Source organism: Mesocricetus auratus, unplaced genomic scaffold (assembly GCF_017639785.1).
Source record: "Mesocricetus auratus isolate SY011 unplaced genomic scaffold, BCM_Maur_2.0 Super-Scaffold_100007, whole genome shotgun sequence".
NCBI lineage: Eukaryota > Metazoa > Chordata > Mammalia > Rodentia > Cricetidae > Mesocricetus > Mesocricetus auratus.
This window is the reverse complement of record NW_024429191.1, coordinates 15,947,765-15,971,233: the sequence shown is the minus strand read 5'-3', so window position 1 is coordinate 15,971,233 and position 23,469 is coordinate 15,947,765. Positions and strand designations below refer to the sequence as shown.

Genomic DNA, 23,469 nt, shown 5'->3' with positions numbered 1-23,469 from the left:
ATAAAGTGCTCAACAAAAGAAAAAAAGATACACATAAACTAAATATGAAGGAACTTTGTTTCTAACAAAGTGGTTTTACAAGGGACATTTAGAAACTATGGCCAGGCCAAGCTTTCCACCTAAGAATGTAACCCCTCCAAACAGCATTATCTTTTAGAAATAAATGGGTTCCGCAAACACAACAATTACATGCATTCTCATGGGCAACATCAATTTAGTGTTTCTGAAGAGTCCAGGTTTTGCAAATAATGAGAACCTCTTGAGAGGGTGGCTTTCAATTATCATGCACACTACTGGCCTTGGCAATGACTTCATCCAATGGAGGGATCCACTACTTCTCCACCTACTTAGAGTAGCTGAGAAAGGAAATGCCATGCTAACCTGTGTGACCTGTGTACTAGAAGCTTGGAGTCAACTAGTTAAAAGGCATCATTTGGGGGAATGGTGGTGCTTTAGATCTGTGTGTGTGCATTTTATCACCAAAACCATGGCTAATAATGCTCTTAGCATTTCAGAGTTATCAGAATTTTTATAAAGATTCTCTGTATATATAAAAGATAACAATGAGTTAAAAAGTATTTCTTGGTAATCTTTCAAATTTGACTGCACAAAACTCAGAAACTTGAGAAACTAAGTTCTTAGAATTAATTTTATTCCCATGAAGGAAATTCATTAGTTTGGAGATTGCTAACTACTAAGATTATTACAGGCAGTTTTATCAGTATCAGATATTAGAAAAATCCCTTACACTATAAGAGATGACATGATGTCAACATACAATGTTTTTGCAATAGTCAGTAACAGCTTGTCTGTGTAAAATAAACTGGTCCAAATAAATGATCTTATTTATATTTAAAAAAAGAAGTCCCACATACCCCATCACATTCTTTTAAAAGCACACATTCTAAAGTTTTCATGGACACTAAATATTAAGTAATTCTAGCACACCTTTAATCTTGGTATGCAGGAAGCAGAGGCAGGTGGATTTCTTTGAGTTCAAGGTTTGCCTGGTCTACATAGCCAGTTCCAGGCCAGTTAGGGCTACATAGTTGAGACTCTGTCTCAAAAACAAAAGCAGAAGTAGTTTTAGAAAAACACTAACCACGGTGGGCACTATTTAAAATGTACATCAACTGAAGACTAAATAATTAAAAATAAAAATAAACAACAGAGGGCAAAAATATATCTCCCAATAAATTCTTGCACTGATTTCACATTGAAATAACACATTAGATGTATCAGCTAAAAAGAAAAAAAAAAAACACATGTACTAAAATGACTTTCATCTATTTGTTAATTTTTAACGTGTTTACTAAAAATATAAAATTACATATGGTTTATATTTTTTCTATTAAATGGCACTGTTTAAGAACACAGACCGGCCGGGCGGTGGTGGCGCATGCCTTTAATCCCAGCACTTGGGAGGCAGAGGCAGGCAGATCTCTGTGAGTTCGAGGCTGGGCTGGACCGACAGCCTCCAAAACAATACAGAGAAACCCTGTCTCGTATAAACAAAAAAACAAACAAACAAAAAACAACAAAACAAAACAAAACAAAACACAGACCTTAGGCAGGTGGTGGTGGTGCACAAATCTCAGTACTTAGAAGGCAGAGACAGGTGGATATGAGTTCTAGGCCAGCCTGGTATTAATAGTGAGTTCCAGGACAGCCAGGAGTTACACTGTGAACCCTGTCTTGAAAAACCAAGGTGGGGAGGGGAGGACAAAACCACCTCACAGACCTTAAATTAGGTTGACTGATATTTAGAGGCAAACCTATTTATGACAGCATGCTTACAGGTAATTTCTCAAGAGCAATGTAAAGCAGATTAGACGCTTGGCAGCCTTTATCAATCATGATTCTGTGTTCTTATTCATAATTACAGATTACACTTGGAAAAAGGTAAAAATGGATGATTTAGTTGACTGGCATTACATGGATCTTAGTAGATAATTTCAGTTCCAAATTGACAGAATGTTATGTGTCACATTAACTTAAGTATAGTGATCAAGTGAATACGAACACCAATCTTTTCTTAACGACAGCCCTAAACCTATAGTTGCTGATGTATAAAATTTCCACAGGTAGAAAATATGCAGTTCCTAACATTGTTATTTTCTTATCTGCAAAAACACTTGAGTCAAAACCTTTAAACTGTAAAGGAAGTGGTTGCATTTGGCTGGAATTGGCCATTTCTATGCAAACACTGACAAAGACAACATCGTAAACGTAAATGTCTGAGTGGGCTGATTTCAAAGTTCTAAGGGCAAATACTCTTCATATGCTTCTCTCCCCAGATACTATTTGTATGCTCATATCTTTAGGTAAAGAAAACTGCATTTTAAATACCTGCACATAAGATGTGAAAACTACACACAGAGACAACTGTCTTATCAAGCACCTCTTGACAGTCTGGTGGAAACTTCTCAGTACTAAACACTGGGGTCTCAGAAACCACACTGAAATACTTTTTAAATTGTAAACAATCTCTAACCTCTCGAAGGTTATTTCCAGAAATATTGGTAATTAATACAGGTCCATTTCCCTTACAGATTCAACTTTATGGAACTACTGGTCTCCAAAATGTTACTGCATATGTGAAATTTGAGAGATTTAACATTGTAAAATCAGGAATTCAAAACCAAGAATGAATTACAAGATAGAAGGAAAGACAAATTTTGGATCTGCAATGCTTTTATAACCAAAAAACATGAATATTGATCCATTTGTAACTCAGCAATACTGCCTAAATGCCCCACAGTTTCAAAATATCTTTTTAGATAATATCTGATTCTGTCCATTGCTACTGCTTATAGCAGGATGAAATCTGCTTTCACAGTTCAGACCTAATGAAAAGTGTGTTCGGGCCTGAGATACACATGGTAGAAAGAGAACAAAATGTCACCCACTCTAACCATATTCCATGTGAACAGTCTTCACACTTTTCAAAGACCTAATTAGATTCCAAAGCATGTGATTATGCCCCAATTTTAAAACAGTAAACATCTTAACACATATACTGATTAACGCATGAAATAAAGAAAATGAAACGACACCAAATGTGTGCAAAAATTTCAAAAGAAAACTTCAGCTTAATGTTTAAACACGTTATTTCAACTCATCAACTGAGAGAAAAGTGTACTTAAGGGGAGAGGCCATATAGACATGCTTTTTAAAAGGGGGATGTTTATAAAACTACTACCATAGTTAATACTTCATATTGCCTTAACATTCCTAAAGTCACAGAAAATGATCATCTTTGATTGCCAGTACAATAAATTACGATACATAGTATGAAACTTCCTATTCACTAGTAACCAAACGTACATAAAACAGACTCAAAACAAATGTTTAGTATTAATTATTTTGCATAAGCAAACATTTCTGAGACTTGAAGATTTGTGTTTGAGCATACAGTACTACAATGTTGGCTACATCAAATAAATAGAAAATCATTTCTTGAGAAAAATTCAACAATCAAGAGGCTGTATTGCATTTAGGATTGAACGCTGGCTATATATACACACAAGGGGACAATCAATGAGGAGTATTTCTCATTACAGAGGTCTTTCCAGGTGGCAAAGCTCATAAGCTCACCGTTCTGACATTTAAGATCGACACAAATAGCGTTACTCTTTTATCCTTTGGTTCCCAGTGACAAAAAAATGAATGTAGTCTCTGGATCACTTCCTCCTAGATGACATTTCTTAGTAAAGATCTCCGATGTTTTAGCTGAAATTTGGCAGTCCAAGAAGCGCACCAACAGCTCCAAAGTATCCCTGCATGATTTAAACAGTTTAAGACAATGTAGCTTTTAAATTAACACGTTTACAGCCTTCTTCACATGAATACATGAAAGGGTACATTCAACAAAACAAAAGATAAACTAGATTCAGGAAAAAACAGCATTGTCATTTCAAAAATAACAACATCCCCCCTCCCTGTTAATCAATAGCCTTAAATGTAAGTAAATGGCCTCAATTCACCACAAAAAAGATAAATCAACCAAAGAGATGGTTCTTTGGAAAAGTTAGTAAGATTGACAAACTTTAGTTAATATGACAAAATAAAGACACAAATTAATAAAATTTGAGGTCAAAAGGATGTCATTACTACAGACTCCAATAAAGAATTTTAGATTGCATTCTATACACTCTTGTACTTATTTACCTACCTACCTACCTATTTTGGTTTTTTCAAGGCAGGGTTTCTCTGCAGTCCTAGCTGTCTGTAGACCAGGCTAGCCTCAAACTCAGAGATTTGCATGCCTCTGCCTCCCAAATGCTGGATTTAAAAGTGTGTGCCACCACTGCCCTGTTTTGAAAACTTTTAAGCTGTGGCTTTTAGACACTAACATTTACACAACTAATACAGCAAACCATCCCTTTAGTCAATAAACAAAAATTCCTTGGAGCTTTGACACTTTCAGTGTGTGCTTTGTAGAAGTGTCAGAGAATATACCATTCTGATTTTATACTGAGGTTCCGGACAATGAGATATGGAAACTTATTGTAGCAATACTTTGAATTTTATTAATTCAAAATAATGTAAACATTTGATTTCATTATATGAGACTGAATAATTGTACATAATGGAATTTAACTGGATATTATAAATAGGAAAAAAGGCTTGGAGGTGAGTTGTTTGGTTTTTTGTTTGTTTGAACACAGGGTCTTGACATGTAATACTGGCTAGCCTGGAATTAATATAAAGCAGACTGACTTCAACCTAGGCTAACATCTTGTCTCTGCTTCCTGAATATTGGGATCATAGGAGTGTACCACCAAGCTGAAGTAGGAAAACAACAGTTACTTCTCGGGGTCAGGGAATTAAAAAGAATTTTCTTTGTTAGAACACATAGCCCGGGCCTGGGAAAATAGCTCCTTCCATAAATACAAGGAATTGAGTTTGATTTCCCAAACCAATATAAATAAAAGAGCCAGGTGTCGTGGTGTATCTCTACGAGCCCAGATGTGGGGAGGCAGATCTTTGGGGTTTGCTGTCTAATCAATATAGCCTCACCATGCCAGAGAGATGACACCTGAAGTTGTCCTGTGGTCTCCACATATGCATATATATTTACAGTTTTACATATGTAAGATATATAGAAATGTAGAAATTTTTCATTCAAAACATGCCGTTTAGCCTACAAAAAATTGTTTTCATACCTCATGTTCTAGAAACAATGCTTTCAATTGACCTTTTGACCAGTAATCCAAAGCATATGCCAGAAGTTTCATAGAGAGAGTATTAACACGTAGGAAGTTTCCAACGAAGACAACTCTGTTTATTTTCTGAGAGAAAAGAAAGTGACTTTTAGAGCATTAAAATATTTACGTAAGAATGTTAATGTCATTCATTAGTGCCTATTAATTTTTGGCACACAGTTCTATATTTCTGATTATTCACAAATTAGATAATTAAAGAATGAGCTCTAATGTCAAATATGAACTCTGAATTTTAATGTTGATGTCATGTCCTACATGTTCTTGGACTACAACCAAATGTACCAAGATTCAGAGTACGCTGAGTCAGGGAGGCTGTGCTCATAGTGTTGACAGCCTATACATTCCTTTTTCAGTTTTACTGCAAACCTAACATTGATCTAAAAAGTAATATCCAGTTATGATGTAACGATGTACCTTGCAATGCACCCTGGTCCCTCCACAGATTTGGACAATAGCAATGATTGGGGAAGGGGACCATGAAGGGTGGGTAACATAAAAGCTGAGAAAGGGAAAGATGTGGAGATGGAGGAATAGGAAGCATAAACCAACTAAAACATAGTTTGGAAGCTGGAGAGATGCTCAGTGGTTAGGTGCACAAACTGATCTTCCACAGGACCATGGCTCAGTTCCTAGCACCATGTTGGCTTTTCACAACCATGTGTAACACTAGTCCCAAAAAATTCAATGCTCTCTTCTGTCCTCCACAGGCACTGCATGTGAATGGAGTACAGACACATATGCAGGAAAAATATCCATACACATAAAATTAAAGTTTAGGATGGAGAGCTGGCTGAGGTTAAGAGTATCTGCTACTGAAGCAAGCCCTGGGGATCCTCCTTTCTCCCATCCATACCTACTGGGGTTTGTAGGTCCAAAGCCATATCCAGGCTTCTTAGATGGGCGCTAGGGACTCAAATCCAGGTCCTCTGCACAGAGTCACTGAGCTATCTCCCCAACCCTCCATTTTTCTGAAGGCAAGCAACACACATCACCTCAGACCACATGTGAAGAACAAGTCTCAATGCCTTCATAGCCCTGTACAATGCTGCTTGATCCATATGCAACAAGGCAGCACTGTAAAGAAGCCGAGGGCAGTAAGAAACTTTCCAAGTCTTCCACTAACTGAACACTCCATTATTATAAACAAAGAATCCACAATGCTTTTCTCAATAGCTATCTCAAAATGTGTTATAGTTACACTTAGGCTGTATATTCATTTCTGAAGACATTTTGAGAATAAGTAATTATTTGTCCTATGTCTGGCCTCCAAGTTAGTTTCTTTTTGTTTTGCAGGGCAGGGGAATGAACACCAAGGGCTTTTCACTATTTGTCATATTACTTTCCTTCTTTTTATTGACTATTTTAAAGCAGAAGCTGACTGTGTAGCCTTGGCTGGCCTGGAATTCTCTTTGTAGACCAGGCTGCCCTTGACCTCAAACAGATCTACCTGGCTCTGCCTCCTGAATGCTGTATTTGTCATTAAAAAGGAAGAAACAAACAAACAAGATATTTTATCCATTTGAGAATGTGAAGAAATGGATCTCAGTCTGGGAGACCTCATTGGAAATTAAGGAGTTCTATCACATGCACAAGAATCTACTATTTTTTATTTCACAACAAAACAAAACAAAAAGACAGGGTCTCTATAACCCCAATGGCTTGGAAACAGCTATGTAGATTAGCCTCAAACTCATAGAGCCCCCAACTCCTGAGCGCTGGGATTAAAAGCATACACCACACCACTGTGTCAAGATGATTTTTGTAAAATTGAAAGTTCTTGGATGTCTTCTTACCTCGTTAACAGCACACATCCGGGCCACAGAACCAATGTTATTGGTAATAGTAACTAAAGTAGCCCTTGCCAGATCCTCTTTACTAACAGTTTCTCGTTTCTCCTTATAAATCATATTCCCAAAACTGAAAAACAAAAACAAAAAACAAGAGAAACAAGTTAAATCTACTGGTAATAATTAATAATTCACATATTAACTTACATATCTATAATAGCTCTATACAATTAGGGTCAAAAGAGCATGAACACACAGGGATCAGCTCAAAACAAATATATCCATAAGAAATAAGCAGAATTAAAAGTTTTTAAAAAAGAAACAGACTTGTTACTAGGAAGCAAAGATTTCCATTATATCCATACATTAAATCCAGATACAACAAGGAAATTAAGATTATTTTAGGAAACCAAGAAAAAAGTGCAGTGACTTTTTTGTTTGTTTTGTTTGCTGGTTTTTCAAGATAGGGTTTCTCTGTGTAGCTTTGGAGCCCATCCTGGTACTTGCTCTGTGGCCCAGGCTGGCCATAATGACAAAAAATATTGTTAAAGATGATTTCAACTCTAATGTCAAATCTTCTTTCAGTAACACAGCATTTATGACACACCAAGCATTGAGATACAGACCCGAAAGTACCTCAAGCAGTATACTCACTAGGGTAGCACCGTGCGACAGAAATATGTGCCACATTAATTCATTATCTATTAGCCACATTTGAAAAGGTAAAAATAAAGATGAAATTAAGTAGAACTGTCCATCTTACTAAAAGCCAATATATCTAAATGCAGCCATTTGACATGTGGCATGCATTAACTACCTTCCAAGTGCTTGCTTGGTGTCCTACGGACAATGAGAATCACATAGAGGAGGGCTACAGAGACACTAAGTGTAACAAGACAACAGACAAACCAAATCACAGGGAGCAAGAAAGAATAAGGATTGCGTTTTTTGTTGTTAAGGAGAAAAAATTGAGAATGTTTCCTCAGTAAAAAGAAATTTTAGAGAAAAAAAGAAAGAACATTCTAGACAGAAGCAATCAAGGTTAATGTCACATGAAAACAACAAAACATGAAATCACAAGTGACATCAGTTGTGAAGAGTGAAGGGTCTCTGAGAATAGAGAGATGTGCTAAGGAGGCAAAGTCCACTACTTCTAGAGGGCACTGGATACTCTGACAAGCAACAGCCAATCAGAATCTAACGGAAATCACATGCAAATATAAACATACAGGAACACAGGGAGAGATTCATGAAGTTCCACTCCTCCTTGAGGATCTAAAGGCAGTTAAAAGGTGATGGGGCAGGAGAATGACACACTGTTTTCAGTTACATAGCCATTGCTATGTTGCCAACATACCAATAAGCAACATTAGACTCATTAGGTCATGAAAAGAAACCCCAAAAGTAAAAGGGGACTGACTAGCTACTTAGGAGAGGATCAATGTGAGTGGGAGGGAGACAGGAGAGAGTAATATGGGTGAACATATTATATTAGCCAGGCAGTGGTAGAGTACACCTTTAAAAGTGAGTTCTAAGACAGCCAGGAATACAGAGAAAACCCTGTCTTGCAAAAATAAAAATTACATTTACAAATTAAAATGCCATAATTGAGACCCATTATGTGTAAAATAATATATGCTAACAAAACTTTAAATTGTTCAGGAAAAATTTAAATGAATACATAGATGACTTTTTAAATGTCTGAAAGGCACAAAAGTGCCTTAAACAGCTAAATTTTGTTATAGAAAGATGTATCATAAAGATATCATTTTTCAAACATTATTTGTTCTCTCCCTGTCTGTGTGCACACATTCAGAATTCAGAAAATACTTTGTAGGAATTAGTTCTCTCCTTTTACTATGTAGGTTCTAGGGATCAATCTGAGGTAGACAAGCATGGTAGCAGTAATCCTTACCCACTGAGTCATCCAAGTAAAAAACAAAAAAAACTAGTGCGTGAGAATTCATCTCTAATCAGAGGAAAAAATAAGACTAGATATTAGGTATGTGTGAAAAAATTGAAAAACTGGATCTATCACATAAAACTGTAAGAAAAATTACAAACCATGATTGTTTATATCATAGCAAAGACTGATTTATAAAATACATTAAAATACCAGAAATAGAAAATACAGGTTAATTCCTTCATATATCTGGAATGTGGAGGACTTACTATGAATCAATATCCAGCTGTCACAAGATTGATAAATTCAACTGCAACAAACCAACCAAACCAGACCCAAAAAAAAAAAAACCAACCAGATCATGAACAATCACTAACAGCACCACAGACAGTTCTAAGCTTCACTGTTAGCAAAAGAAATACAAAGTAAAATCACACTAAAATGCTGCTTCACTGAATACTAGTTCACCAGTAGGAAAATATTCTTTTACCTGTGGGTTAGGTGGAGAAAAAAAAGAAAACACCACCATTTGGAGGGGCTGCTAAACAAAACTGTAAAAAGCATTGTGCTTTACCTTTGGATGTAAGCTACACAAGACAACATGAACATGGAAAGATTTCTATAATGTGTGACTATTTTTACTAGACAGGGTTTCTCTGTATTGTTTCAGAGGCTATCGGTCCAGCCCGGCCTCGAACTCACAGAGATCCGCCTGCCTCTGCCTCCCGAGTGCTGGGATTAAAGGCGTGCGCCACCACCGCCCGGCCAATGTGTGACTACTTTATTAGAGTATGTATAACATGCTACGTAGTGACACAAGTTTTTAGATAAGCAGGATTACAGAATATGATTTGTATTTTCAAATATCAACAGGAGATGGGTGTTTCAGAATACAAGGTTTCTGTTTTCCTGGATTTTTTTAAAAGCTTCATGAATCTGCTTGTCATCCTTGCCCAGGGGCCATGCTAATCTTCTCTGTATCATTCCAAATTTAGTATATGTTCTGCCAAAGTGAGCACCTGTTTTTGTTTTTGTGGATTTTTTGTTGTTTTTCGAGAAAGGGTTTCTCAGTGCAACAGTCCCGGCACTCGCTTTGTAGACCAGGCTGTCCTCGAACTCGCAGAGATCCGCCTGCCTCTACCTCCCAAGTGCTGGGATTAAAGGCATGCACCACAGCCTGGCCTGTTTTTGCTTTTTGACCCTGGCCTTGGGCACACTGGGCAAATGCTCCTCCACTGAAAAATATCACCAGCACAAGGAGTTTTTTATAGGGTGAACAGAGGGTAAACTCTGTAATGAATTTACTTGTTTTCAAGCCTGGGTTTCTCTGTGTAGCACTGACTATCCTGGAACTTACTCTGTACATCAGGTTGACCTCAAACATGGAGATCCTCCTGTCTCCCAAGTGCTGCAACACTACCACCTGGCTTGAGTATTTTATTTTTAAACTACTTCAATGTCTAAAACTTGACTCTAAACAAAGTAAAGGAAATCACCCTTAAACCCCATGACACTATTTCCCAAAAACTAAATAGACAACTTGAATAACTTACCTAGATGCCACAGCCCAACCTGGCAGACCAAATCTTTCATAATCTCCTCCATAAATATCACGAACCAGTCTATCAGCTTGGGTGCTGTCACCTTTGGATGCCATTTCAAGAGCCTCCTCAAAACTTTCACAGCCAGTCAATAAACTGCATAAACCAAGAAAGGTACCCCCTCCAAGGCTAAATAAAGTAAAAGAAGATAATCTTGTTAAACTGAACTTGCATGTTATTTTCTTTCCCAAAGTAAAAAAGACAATATTCATTTATTGAATAAACACAGGGAAAACATGGTTACATATCAACATGATAAAAAACAAGAGAAAACTACTTAGTAAAACCAAACCTGTCATCTCAAAAGCTTAAGTCGGCTGGGGAGAAAAACCCCACCTTGAATCTAATAGTTTAGACTTTGTAATTGCTAAAAATACACTACTGTGTGTGCATTAAAAGAAATACTAATAATAGGCTGGTGAGATAATGCATGCTACAACTGTCAACACTAGAGAAGCTGAGACAAGATCTTGAGTTCTGGGCCAGCTTGTCCAACAGACTCAAAATGGGTGTTTGTGTCCTAAAAATACCACACAAGGAAGGAAATCTGTGCTTATAAATTCCCAAGAAATGACTTTGTGAAAGATTTAGTTGCCCAATTAGGATGAAATTAATTCAGTTATAATATGTGAACATTAATATGAACCAAACACTTAGAGGAAGTATATATCCAGCTTACCATCAAGTTAATGACAAGTTTATTTAATACTATTCCCATAGCATTTTGGATTATGTTCATGAAATGTTTAACTATGTGGCTCTAGCCTTTAAATGCAAAATCTTTGTTTGCTAGACTCACCTATATTTCTATTTTTTGTAGTTGGTCAAAAGAAATGTTTTGTGTAATTATTGGTTAAGGACAGTATGAAAGTGGGCTTTTAGAGTATTTATAATGCATTTAAATATTTCAACAGGTGTATTGCTTTAAAATTAACACCCCCCCATAAACCCATATAAATTATTTTAAAACTTTTGCTCCCATAGTTAAACAGGAATTGCTACCTATTGATGAATTATGTAAGAGAATTAAGTCTTATAAAACCCTTTACTTCACATTTCAGGTTATTAAAAAGTTATGGTCTTATTTGAGAACATTTTAATTTATTCTATAAAGAGTTCACATTAAATTCATCCTAAAAATTAACTGCAGGGCTAGAGAGGCGGCTCAAAGGTTAACTGCTCTTGCAGAGGACCTGGATTCATTTCCTAGCATCCCCCGATCAGGCCGCTCACAACTATCCAGGATCTGATATTCTTTGGCCTCTATGGATGGATACCAGCATGTATTTGATGCACATAAATTCACACACAGATAAAGATAAATGAAAAAAATAATTAACAACTCCGGTATCTGATATCATATTTTAAATGCAAATTTATACAGTACATGGAAAGCTTTATGCTCAAATACAAAAACTAGAAAAAAAAAAGAAATGTTGCAAAAATTAAACAAAATATGAAGAGATACTATAGTCAACAGAATATTAACCGTCACTGCTAGCAACTCTACTGTTAAACTCAGGAAAAAAAGTAGAATTATTCTATACAAAAATTAACTCAACATTATGGAAATTCTGATGCCAACTGATGTTGACCATTAGTCATTTCATAAACACCTTACAAAAAGAGATCTGTAACATTTAAATTTACACATCTATATTCTTTTTAATGATGTTACTTTTATGTGCGTGTGTTTTCTTTGCATGTATGTTCTGCACCATGTGTGTGGCTAGTGCCAGCAATGGCTACAACCTCTGGCACTGGAATTAAGGATGGCTGTGAGCTGCTATGTGGATGTTGGAACTGAACCTGGGTCTCCTGCAAGAATAGCAAGGGCTCCTAACTGCTGAACTATCTCTCCAGCCCCCTACATATTTTGGTGTTGCAAATACATATTTTTTTCTGGCAAAACTAGGGAACTAGCAATATACAGCTGGGGGCCCAATTTAGTGTAACATACTTGCGTAGCAAGTACGAGGGCCCATGTTACCAAAAATTGATAAATAAAACAAAATATACCCTAGAACTTTTGTGTATGTAATCAAACCAAAAAGATTAGTACCTTGTTCCAGTCACTCTTTTATAGTTGTCTTTGGAATGGACTGCTAAAATACTGACTCCTGAGCCAATATTCACTACCAGCAGTGGATAAGGATCATCCAGGTTAAAAGGCATCTTTTGGCATCGCTCAGGTTCTGAGGCATTAGCAAAATAATAGCATTCTGCTTGCCCATTGAAACTGACAGAATCTATATACAGCAAGCCCTTTACAAGGCAATCAAGTTCATCCAGTTTGTGCAGGTGGAGGTTTCCAATCTGGAAGACAAAAGCAAAAATCAGAATTTTAGAAAGGTCAAACAAATACACTTGGCTTACAGTTTTCATAGATTTTATAAAAATTCAGTATTAAGTAAGGTACTACATGTTTTATTTTATTTGTTGAGGGTCAAAAATCTATCAAGGATTTCACTTAATCCACCAGTTCTTAGTGAAGGCAGCATTGCCTCTGGGGTATCTTAGATTTCAGTGGAGAGGAGACAGGGGTCAAAGTGACATTTAAGAGGACAGAGATGGGTTAAGAGCACTGACTGATCTTCTAGACAACCAGCGTTCAATTCTAGCACCTACATGACAAGTCCAGTTCCAGGGATTCTGATACCTTCTGCTGGCCATCTTGGTCACTAGATGTGCACATGGTGTATGGACTTACATGCACGTAAAATAAAAACAAACCATCACAAAATTTAAAAAAATAAAAAAGACAAATTTAGTGGACAGGGTCTTCAGGGTCATGGGATGGTAGGCATTTGCTATGCACAGGACAGTTACACAAATTTTAAGATCACCTCACCTGAGTTAGTTTTGACTATTCTGAGACAAATTTTTACCTATCGATTCATACAAACATGAAGTATTCCTCACATAGTTCTAATGTATGGATTAATTTGCTAGGATGACATTTCAAAATACTGAATTACATGTGATAAAACTTCAAATACAGAAACACGTATCTCTTCAATAGTTCTCTTGCCATATACGCTATAACTTCAAGGGCAAGAGGTGCACACTAACATAACTTATTTTAAGGAATGGCTAATAGAGATAGTTATTATGAATACAAAAAATAAAACAAAAATGCCGGGCAGGGCCGAGGCCAGACAGGTCTACACAAAGAAACCCTGTCTCCAAAACCTCAAAACAAAACCAACCCCTGCCCACCAACAAAAACCTCAACAACAATAACAGAGGAAAACAAATGTTAGATAGTAAAAGTAAGACTGCCAGATTCTCTGGGGTCTCCTTAGCACACAGCTCTGTTCCACAACTCCATGCTGATAGGCTCTACCACATTCCATGGCCATACTGAAACCTGGGCAATGGGGATAGCCCATAAAGTTGTCACAAAATGTTCCAAGTCAAAATCTAGTGATGCACAGATACCTCAGAGAAAATGAACTTAAGGAACACACTAGATCAACAGTTCTCAATCTGTGGGTCCCAATCCTGTGAGACAGGGATGGGCGGATCCTTTTATAGGGGTTGCATCAGATATCCTACTTATCAGACATTTACATTATGATTCTTAATAGAAGTAAAATTAGTTATGAAGTAGCAATGAAATAATTTTATGGTTGGGGGAGGGTTCACCACAACATGAACTATATTAAAGGCTTGCAGCATTAGGAAAGGGTGGAAACCACCGTCTTAGAAATCCAGCTTTGTATTTAGAACCAAATATTCTCATTAATTTTTGGTTTTCAAGTAATAGACACCTACTGTGCGAAAATCTTTCTCAAACTTGTAAGCACCACCTCCTGTAGCACTCAGCACCGTTTGTAAGGTTGAGAAGTTTTTATCTCTTCCCATTTGAATAAATGTAGGCAGATCCTGGGTTGGAAATCTGATAAAGTGCAAGTTCCCTCTTCGTCCAAAAAGTGTTAAGTCCTTCAGTTCAAGGTGTACATCCCGAATGCCAGTAGATCCATATGCTACGTTAGAAGTCAAATATTTCCGAATGCTTTTTAAGCTTTCAACTTCCTCTTGTTCCTCCTCTGCTGTGATATCGATAGGTTCAAAATATGAGAGCTTTACCAGAGTTCCCCCAATGTCCATGCCAAACCACGGGAAAGCTGTGAATTAAAAAAAATAAACAAAATTGATAGTGGGAAAACAAACCAGAATGAATGGTTAATTAGCCTTTCTCTGAGTCATGCACTTAGTTAATGCTTAGTGCCCAAGACTTACCTTCTATATGCAACTAACCCTTTCCTTCAGTTATATTTGTACAGCTTTTCCTCTTTTTTTTTTTTTAAAGACAGGGTTTCTGTGTAGCCCTGTCCTACAATCATGTCAGGTAACCAATGGTAAAATTACCTCGTTAAATTGAAATTTTGGGGGACTAGAGAGATGGCTAGGTGATAAAAGCACTTGTCACCTTTCCAGAGGATCTGAGTCCCACCTATATCGTGCAACTTATGATCACCTGTAATACTAGTTGCATGGGATTCAACACTCTGGCTTTCACAAACACACAGATACAGATTCGTATATGCACAGATAAGAAAATATAAATAAATTTAAAAATGAAATGAAACCTTCCTTTGCTCATTCAGCATGTTAAGTTTCTTTGGAACACAGGATTAGCAACCCTTAATTGCCTATATAAGGACAAGTGCATTTGGGCTAGGAGTAATAATCAGGTTTAGAACATCAGCTAACTGGGCTATGTGGCTCTGGGGGGAGAAAAATCTAATGTTTCTTTGAATATGGAGAATGCTAAAATACAAAAATTAGCCTATCCAAAGGCAGAGCCCTAATATAGTTAAAGAAGTTAAAGACTTAAGCTGAGAAAATAGAGTCAAGCACAAAAGACCTTGCATGCTAGGGAAAGAAATTTAGTCTTGGATCTATAGATAATTTTGCCAACATTTATTTTCTCCATAAGGAAAGTATACCGTTTGGCTGAACGTCAGAAAGCTTTCTAAAGTAGGGATATACAGGACAGACAGATGAAGTTTAAGAGGCACTTAAAAGCAGGGTGGTTGGAGGCAGAAGCAGGTGGATCTCAGTTCAAGGCTACCCTGGTTCTAGGCTACAGAACAGGTTCTAGGACATCCTACACAAAGAAACTATCTCAAAACAAAACAAAAAGAGGCACTTAAAAACTAAAGATGCCTGGCAAGTGAGTTGAAAATCAAAACCATCTAGGCATTATTTGAAAATTACAGATTCTGGACTTCTCTCCTAGGTGCTGGGCTGAGATGACTCAGCTATCAGGAGTGTTTGCTACCCTTCTAGTACAGTTCTCAGCACCCATTCCAGGTGACTCACAAGTGCCAATAAGCCCAGCTCCAGGGAATCTGACACCTGCTTCTGGGTGGGCACCATTTATTTATGTATATGGTACACATGGGCTCCTGTATGCAGTGCCATTGGCAGAGTGCTGCATAAAGCACTGGCTAGTGTTGACACCTGCAATCCCAGCACTCTGTAGGCAGAGAGAGGCAAAAGGATCAGAGGTTCATTATTCTTGATGACACACAAGTAGTTCAAAGCCAGCCTAGGTTACTTGACACCAGAATCAGAGAGCCAGTCAGTCAGTCTCTGTCTCTGCATAATTCTCACTACTTTCTTCTATAGAAATAGTTATTGGCCAGGCATGGTGGTGTACACCTTAAATCCTAGCACTTCAATGGTCAGCCTGGACTATACAAGGAGTTCTAGGTATCTGGGGCTACATAATAGATACACTGTCTCAAAAATGAGGAGCGGGAAGAAAAAGAACAATCAGGAAACTGAACTTCTTAGTATTGGAAAAATGGGTAACAAAAAGGTCACATCAGTGAATGACACTTGAGACAATGGCAGGCCTTTATAAGTCATACAGTAGCATCTCTAGGTAAAAAGAATGTGGTTGTCACCAAGAGCTGCTTTCAGTTCATAAAATTTACGATTTCTTCTTTGAGAGACTCATTCATGGTCTACATAGCCTTGGTGGTGGTAGGGTCATTGTAAAATTATGAGTCATTTTCCTGCCCCATCCCCACTAATGCTTCCAAAGCAATATACCAACAGGAGACATTTATCAAGTGTTCAAACAATTCTTTTGCATTTCATGGTTTTTATTTAAAGTTGTTTTTTGGCCTATTTTGGATGTTGGATCTCATGCTATGGCTCAGATTGGCCTGGAACTATTATAGCCCCAGTTGGCTTTTAAATTGCAGCAATCCTGATTTGAAAGTGCTGGAATTATAGGTGTGAGCCACGAGTTATACTAAGTTTAAAAATGGGGCCAGCACTCGGGAGGCAGAGGCAGGCGGATCTCTGAGGCCAGGCTGGACCGACAGCCTCCAAAACAATACAGAGAAACCCTGTCTCGTAAAACCAAAAAAAAAAAAAAAAAAAAAAGAGGCCGGGAGTTGGTGGCTCACGCCTTTAATCCCAGCATTCGGGAGGCAGAGGCAGGCGGATCTCTGTGAGTTTGAGACCAGCCTGGTCTACAGAGCTAGTTCCGGGACAGCCTCCAAAACAATACTGAGAAACCCTGTCTGGAAAAACAGAACAAAACAAAAAGAGTAGATGACACTGATCAAAGAATTCTGAATTTCCCTCAGAATTGCTTTAAATCTTTCAAAAACCATGTTTGTTATTATGACATGTTTTAATGACGACCGATAAAAAGAAATTTTCTGCCAGGGGTGGAGGGGGTGACGGTGGTGGTGGTGCATGCCTTTAATCCCAGCACTAGGGAGGCAGAAGCAGGTGGATCTCTGTGAGTTTGAAGCAGACAGATCTACAAGAGATAGTTCCAAGACAGCCTCCAAAGTCACAGAGAAACCCTGCCTCAAAAAAAAAAAAATTTTCTGGTATTAACCTAACCAAAAGAAGTTCTCCCACTAGGACGCTTGACTCTAGATTTCAAGGGTTGAAAGGACAAAAATCATTTTACCAAAATTCAAAATCTACTAAAAGCCAGTATTTGCATATTCTCTCTCACCCACCTTTTGTTCTGGTAATTCAAGCAAACCCAGGGCCTTGTACATATTATGTACTCTACCTCTGAGCTACATTATTGGCCCTTTGCAGACTTTCAGACTCATGTCAAACATAGGTGTCAAAATACACATACAAATGTTAGAGTACAACTGGAAGTTCAAAGGTTACTCATTTTCCAGCCAGAATCCTCTGTTCACAGATTTACAAATCAGAATACTGACATTCCTGAAAGCAAACTTCAAATTAGCATTTAACACTTCTTATTCTTAAAACCATTTCAGTAGAAGCTTTCATGTATTCTAGAGAATTAGAAATCGCTAACTTTTCTAAAACTGTGACTGAGTACTAAGGTTTTTTTTTTTTTTTTGCTTTTTAATTCTAAGTTACGAATAGCCAATTCTAAAATGCATATTTTGGCTACTCTGCAATATGAGTAGCAGAATAACTTATCATCAACCCTGTTTATTTGAACTCTGAAGTTATACTTACCATTAAAATAATAAAAAACAGGGCTTTTGAGAGCTCAGTGGTTAAAAGGCATGCACAGCTCTTGGGAGTTTGACACCTAGCACCCAAGTCCAGTAGCTTATAATAATCAATAACTCCTGCTCCAGGGGATCTAATACCCGCTTCTGACTTCTGTCACCACTTCTGAGAGTAAGTTCTCCCTCCACCATGTCAGTCCCAAGGACTGAACTATCTTGTCAGCCTAATACCCAACTTTTACAGAGATCTTTTCAACTCAGCAGTGTTCTGGAATTCATTTCCTTAAATCAAGAAATAACTACTATTCAGAGGCTGCAGAAATGACTCAGCTGTTAAAAGCAGGCATTGCTTTTTCAAAGGACCGGAGTTTGATTCCCAGCACCCACTTCAGATGGCTGAGAACTGCCTTAATTAACCTCAGCCCAAAAGCTGATCTGACACCTCTGGTCCCACAGATAGCAGCACTCGAATACACAAACCCACACACATACACATAATTAAACCACATTTAAAAGGCATGAAGGAGGCAACAAGAACACAGAGGACTAACTTTCAACTATGACTCACTCTTTCTTTCTTTCTTTCTTTCTTTCTTTCTTTCTTTCTTTCTTTCTTTCTTTCTTTCTTTCTTTCTTTCAAGACAGGGTTTCTCTGTATTGTTTTGGAGGCTGTCCTGGAACTCGCTCTGTAGACCAGGCTGACCTCAAACCACAGAGATCCGCCTGCCTCTGCCTCCTGAGTGCTGGGATTAAAGGCATGCGCCACCAACGCCCAGCTTATGAGCTACTCTTGTATCATTTAACAAATGGTCTAATTACCAACTTTTGAATTTTCTAGTATATTAAAATGGGTAACATACACATTGGTAAATCCCAGGTGTGTATGCAGTTCATGAATAAAAGAATTTCACTTGGGGCTGGAGAAATGGCTAGGTGGTTAAGAGCACTAACTAACTGCTCTTGCAGAGGACCTAGGTTCAATCCTCAGCAACCACATAGCAGCTCACAACTGTCTGTAACTCTAGTTCCAGGGGATTCAGCACTCTTATGGTAGGCAAAATAGCAATGCCCATAAAATAAAAAATAAATATGGAATTTCACACTTCTCATTGGGTTTTCTTAAACAGACTAAATATAGCCATCTCAATACCTTCAGTATTAAGATTCCCTGAGAAAGGTTTGAGTATTTTTGCTTTCTTTAGTAAATTCCTCATTTCTAATGGGAGTTAATTAGCTACAATACATTAGGTAACTGTTACCTCCTAATGTACTTTACTATCTACTGGAAGTGACAATTCTTAATATTAATAAATTTACAAATAAATTATATAGAAACACATGATACATAAATGCTGCTCAACAAAAATTTCAAGCACCTAATTCCTTGGTTGGCACTGACTCAAAACCTGCATCAAATTAAATATATTTATCATCTTTTACCATCACCTTATTAATCTAGTTACAATGCACACAGACAAGCAAATCATAAGCTGAAAACCTAAAGTTTAAGAAATCATTCGGGCCTGTGGTGCTGGCACACACTTTTAAACCAAGCACTTTGGGAGGCAAAGGCAGGCAGATCTCATCAAGTTCCAGGAGAAACCCTGTCTCAGAAAATAGAATTAAAGAACAATTATATAGGAAAAGTAAGGTGGGGGTAAGCACTGAATGAGCAATTTATAGCGCATACACATATAAAATTCTCAAAGAATTTTAAAATTACATTGAGGGGGGCTAAGGCCCAGAAGGTAACTGATTCGTTTACTTTTCTTCTCTCCTGGAGATGAATTAACACATAATTCAACTGTGATGACAAAAGTGATCCTCCCCCACCCCCCAAGACAGGGTTTCTTTTTGTGTAACCCTGGCTGTCCTGGAACTAGTTCTGTAGACCAGGCTGACCTCAAACTCACAGAGATCTGCCTGCCTCTGCCTCCTGAGTGCTGGGATTAATAAAGGCGTGGGCCAGCACTGCATGGCAACCAATGGAAAAGCAGAGAAAATGAGTTCACTGAAGGCAGATGTCAAGTGATTCCCCATCACTGCACTAAGTAAGAAGCCTTAGTTTTGTGTATGTGTTATTTTGAGCAGGGTCTCATGCTGTACAAGAGCTGTGATGACAAATGAGCTTTACCATGCTAGCCTAGGGTGCATTCATTTAAGCGAGAAAATGTAAACTTAAAGTCACTGTATCATGGGCTTCCTTTTTGTTTGGTTTTGATTTTTTGAGACAGGGTCTCACAACATAACTCTGGCTGGCCTGGAACACAGAGAGAGATCAATCACTTCATGAATGTGTTGGGATTAAAGGTGTACACTTCCATACCTTAGTTCATAAACTCCTTGAAAACTAGCATACACACACACACACATCTCTGTTAATACATTTCATTGTAAATGGGCAGATAATCTAAATTTTTTTTTTTTTTTTTGGTTTTTACGAGACAGGGTTTCTCTGTATTGTTTCGGAGGCTATTGGTCCAGCCCGGCTTCGAACTCACAGAGATCCGCCTGCCTCTGCCTCCCGAGTGCTGGGATTAAAGGCGTGCGCCACCACCGCCCGGCTCTAAAATTTTTTAAAAAGGTAAAAAAACAAAAACAAAACTTGTGTTTCCCAAGTATTTAGACTATGCCCTCCCTGTAGGTGGACTAGAAACAACACTGCACTTTGAGAGAGTACACGAGGGTACTAAAAGTTACAGCGGCGAAGTTCAATTTCCTCATCTTTAAACAACAAAAAGCCACATTTACAGTTTCTAGACTGCCGCTTATAGGAACCCTTAATGGGAGCAGGCAGGGAAGAGGTGTTCATACCCCCCCCCTTATAGCTGCTATCCTGGAGCAGTTGGGAAGATAGCATGAAGCACTAGGAAGTGTAAAACCTCAAATAGGCAGAAGCACGCATCCCCACATCCCTAGCTTGTAGAGGATGTAAGTGCAACATTCACAAAGACAGAACCAATAAATAAACCAACTGCAGAAATAAAAGGCTTTTAAAGGGCAGCTTACGAATGATGTGTTTGTTCTCTGACAGCAAGGTTAGAATCTTTGAAGTATATGCATGCACAATTACAGAAAAACGCTCTCAAGGTATTTACCACGTTATTAATGTGGTTCGAATTGAGTAGCTGTAGTACAAGTTTTTAAAAAAACATTTTGTTTATCTGCTTTCTAAAACAAATACAAACCAGCTGATATTCTAAATTGCCAAGGCAATTTACCTACTGGCGGATAACCGCACATGCGTTGAAAAGGTCCAATTGCAACAGTGCAAACTCCCAGGAACCCACCTGGACTTCAAGGACATAAGCAGGAAATCCAGAAATCGGTAAAAATGAAGAGGTAACAACCCCTAGCTGACAGCCAAGAGAGGACCGGTAGCGGTAATCTCGTTTGGTAAAACCCGAGTCAAAAATCTCCCGAGTACCTCCTAGATCTCCAGGAGCAAGTGGGAGCAAAGGACTTGGGGGGCGGCAGCAGAAGCTCGCCCGGCATGCATGGGGGTAGGGAAGTCCGCTGCCTGCAAGCTGGGGCTGCAGCTATCACCCCCTTCCCTCCCTGGCGGGCGTCCGCGAGCAAACCCGATCTTAAAGCAGGCCGCTCCGCCCGAGGCTCCTAGGGCCGTTTTCCCAACCCGCGGGTCCCGGCTCCCATCTTACAGGGTTTTTTGGCATCCTTGATCTTCATGGCGTCAGCCTAAGGCGCGAGGGGTAGCCTCGGGTGCAGAGCTCAGCGGAGACCTGCGAATACTCCGGAGCTGGCAGGGACGCGCGGCGAGGCCCGGCCGGTTCCTCCCCCTCAGTCCGGGCGGGGCGGGCCTAGGGCGGGGCGGCGGCGCCTGAGGCGACGGGCGGCCCACGGGGCGGCCCCGCAACCCCGCAAGGGGCGGCCGGGACCCAGCGAGCCGGGGAAGGCCGCGGGCCTCGCCGCTCCGTGGCCCCCCGCAGCCGCTCCAAACAAAAGGCCCCGGTCCCCCGAGCCGCCACCGCCGCCACCGCCGCCGCCGCCGCACTGAGAAGTAGCCCGCCCAGGCCCAGCGCCCACGTGACGCAAGCCCCCTCGCCTCCTTCTCCACGAGGCTGCTAGGAGTTGTAGTTCTCCGCAGCGTGAGGCTCGCCTCTCCTACAGCCGATGAGCAGACGGACTACAAAGCCCAGGATGCCTCGCAACCCCTTTTTCTAGGCCCCCCTCCGCTTCCGGAGATCGCCTCAGAGTGGTCCCAGCGGGAAGGAGGCGGGGCTTCAGTCACGCCAGCAAGGAGGCCGCCAATGGTGGCAGCTGTGGGCGGTCCGGGCAATTCCCGGGCTCTGATCTCGCCGCCCCAGAAAGAAGAGAGGGCCTGTGAACTCTGTAGGCACAGTCATGGCTGTCACTCAGTCTCCGACTTTACCCCTTGACGGTTATTGTGCCAAAATTCAAGGGTTCAAGCCACTCAATACGTTTGATGGCCTAAAGTCATTCACGAAGGAACCTACTGAAGGAACACTTTGAATATTGGGTTTGGAATGATGTCATTAATGATGGTAACATTTATTTCCTGAGTGTTAGTTACTGTTATCTAGCAGCCTTCTGAGCCACAGGTAATTCATATGTTTTGTGAAGATACAGCGAGAACTGGGCAGTCAAAACACCTGAAAGTTACAGGGGGGTGGTGGCGCTCGACTTTAGTCCTGGCTCTCGGGGAGGCACAGGCAGGGCTACACAGAGAAACCCTGTCTCAAAAACAAATTAAAAGGAAAAAGAAAACTTGAAAGCACATGCGCTTTGCCGGTGTTCCATGTGCCTCACAATATCTCTCCAGTCTGCCCCTCATTAGAGGAGAGTGACTTTCAGAAAAGAGGATTCGATGTACCAGTTCTTAGAACAAACCCAGGACACTCTTTTCCCTATGCCTCTTGTGGCTTGAGATGGTTTGTCAGAAAGGGAAGAGATGGCTTCGAGGACCTGGGCTCTCCGCCACCCTTATCGTCTTAGATGGTGGAGAATTCAGTGATAGACAAAATAGGGTTTGGTTTGAGGGTAGGCATTGAAATGGCTGGAGATGTACTTCAGAGTGCTTGCGGGGAGTTGGCCGTGGAAGATAGCGTTCCAAGAAGCATTTTAAACAGAGAGCTCTACTGCCCTGTCTCTGCTGATTGCTATGCTTTGGGTATGGTTGCTCTAAGACACAACTCACAGCCTTCATTTCTCAGCAGGGGACGAAGGTAGGGTCTTTGGGAAGTGACTGAGTAATGGTGACACCAACCCCGAGGAGTGGATTAATGCCTCTCTCTAGAAACTGCATTGCCTCTCACGGAACTGGGTTCGATCTCATGGGAGTGACTTGGGTCTGGTAGGTCTGCTTAAATGTCTGTGAACTGGTGGACATAAAAGAAAGAAAGTTAGCCCTGGTGCTCTGGCTTCTTTCCCATTCACTTATTTGTCATTCGCCCATGAATTTCAGCTGTCATGAAGTTTTGTCAGAACATC

General features: G+C 39.6%; 1 protein-coding gene and 1 non-coding gene across 2 annotated transcripts; both read right to left on the bottom strand.

The window, feature by feature from the left end:
- Nucleotides 1-1,898: 1,898 nt before the first annotated feature.
- Nucleotides 1,899-22,063, bottom strand: Pank3 (pantothenate kinase 3). Its single transcript, XM_005071944.4, has 7 exons — nt 21,660-22,063; nt 14,297-14,649; nt 12,582-12,835; nt 10,472-10,648; nt 7,022-7,145; nt 5,169-5,294; nt 1,899-3,779 (listed from the first exon to the last, which is right to left on the bottom strand). Exons 1-7 carry the CDS (start codon nt 21,685-21,687, stop codon nt 3,729-3,731), a joined length of 1,113 nt encoding a protein of 370 aa, XP_005072001.1. The 5' UTR covers nt 21,688-22,063; the 3' UTR covers nt 1,899-3,728.
- On the bottom strand, nt 9,831-9,937 carry LOC121141722. Its single transcript, XR_005878675.1, has one exon. It is a non-coding gene; the product is annotated as a U6 spliceosomal RNA (small nuclear RNA).
- Nucleotides 22,064-23,469: the final 1,406 nt, after the last annotated feature.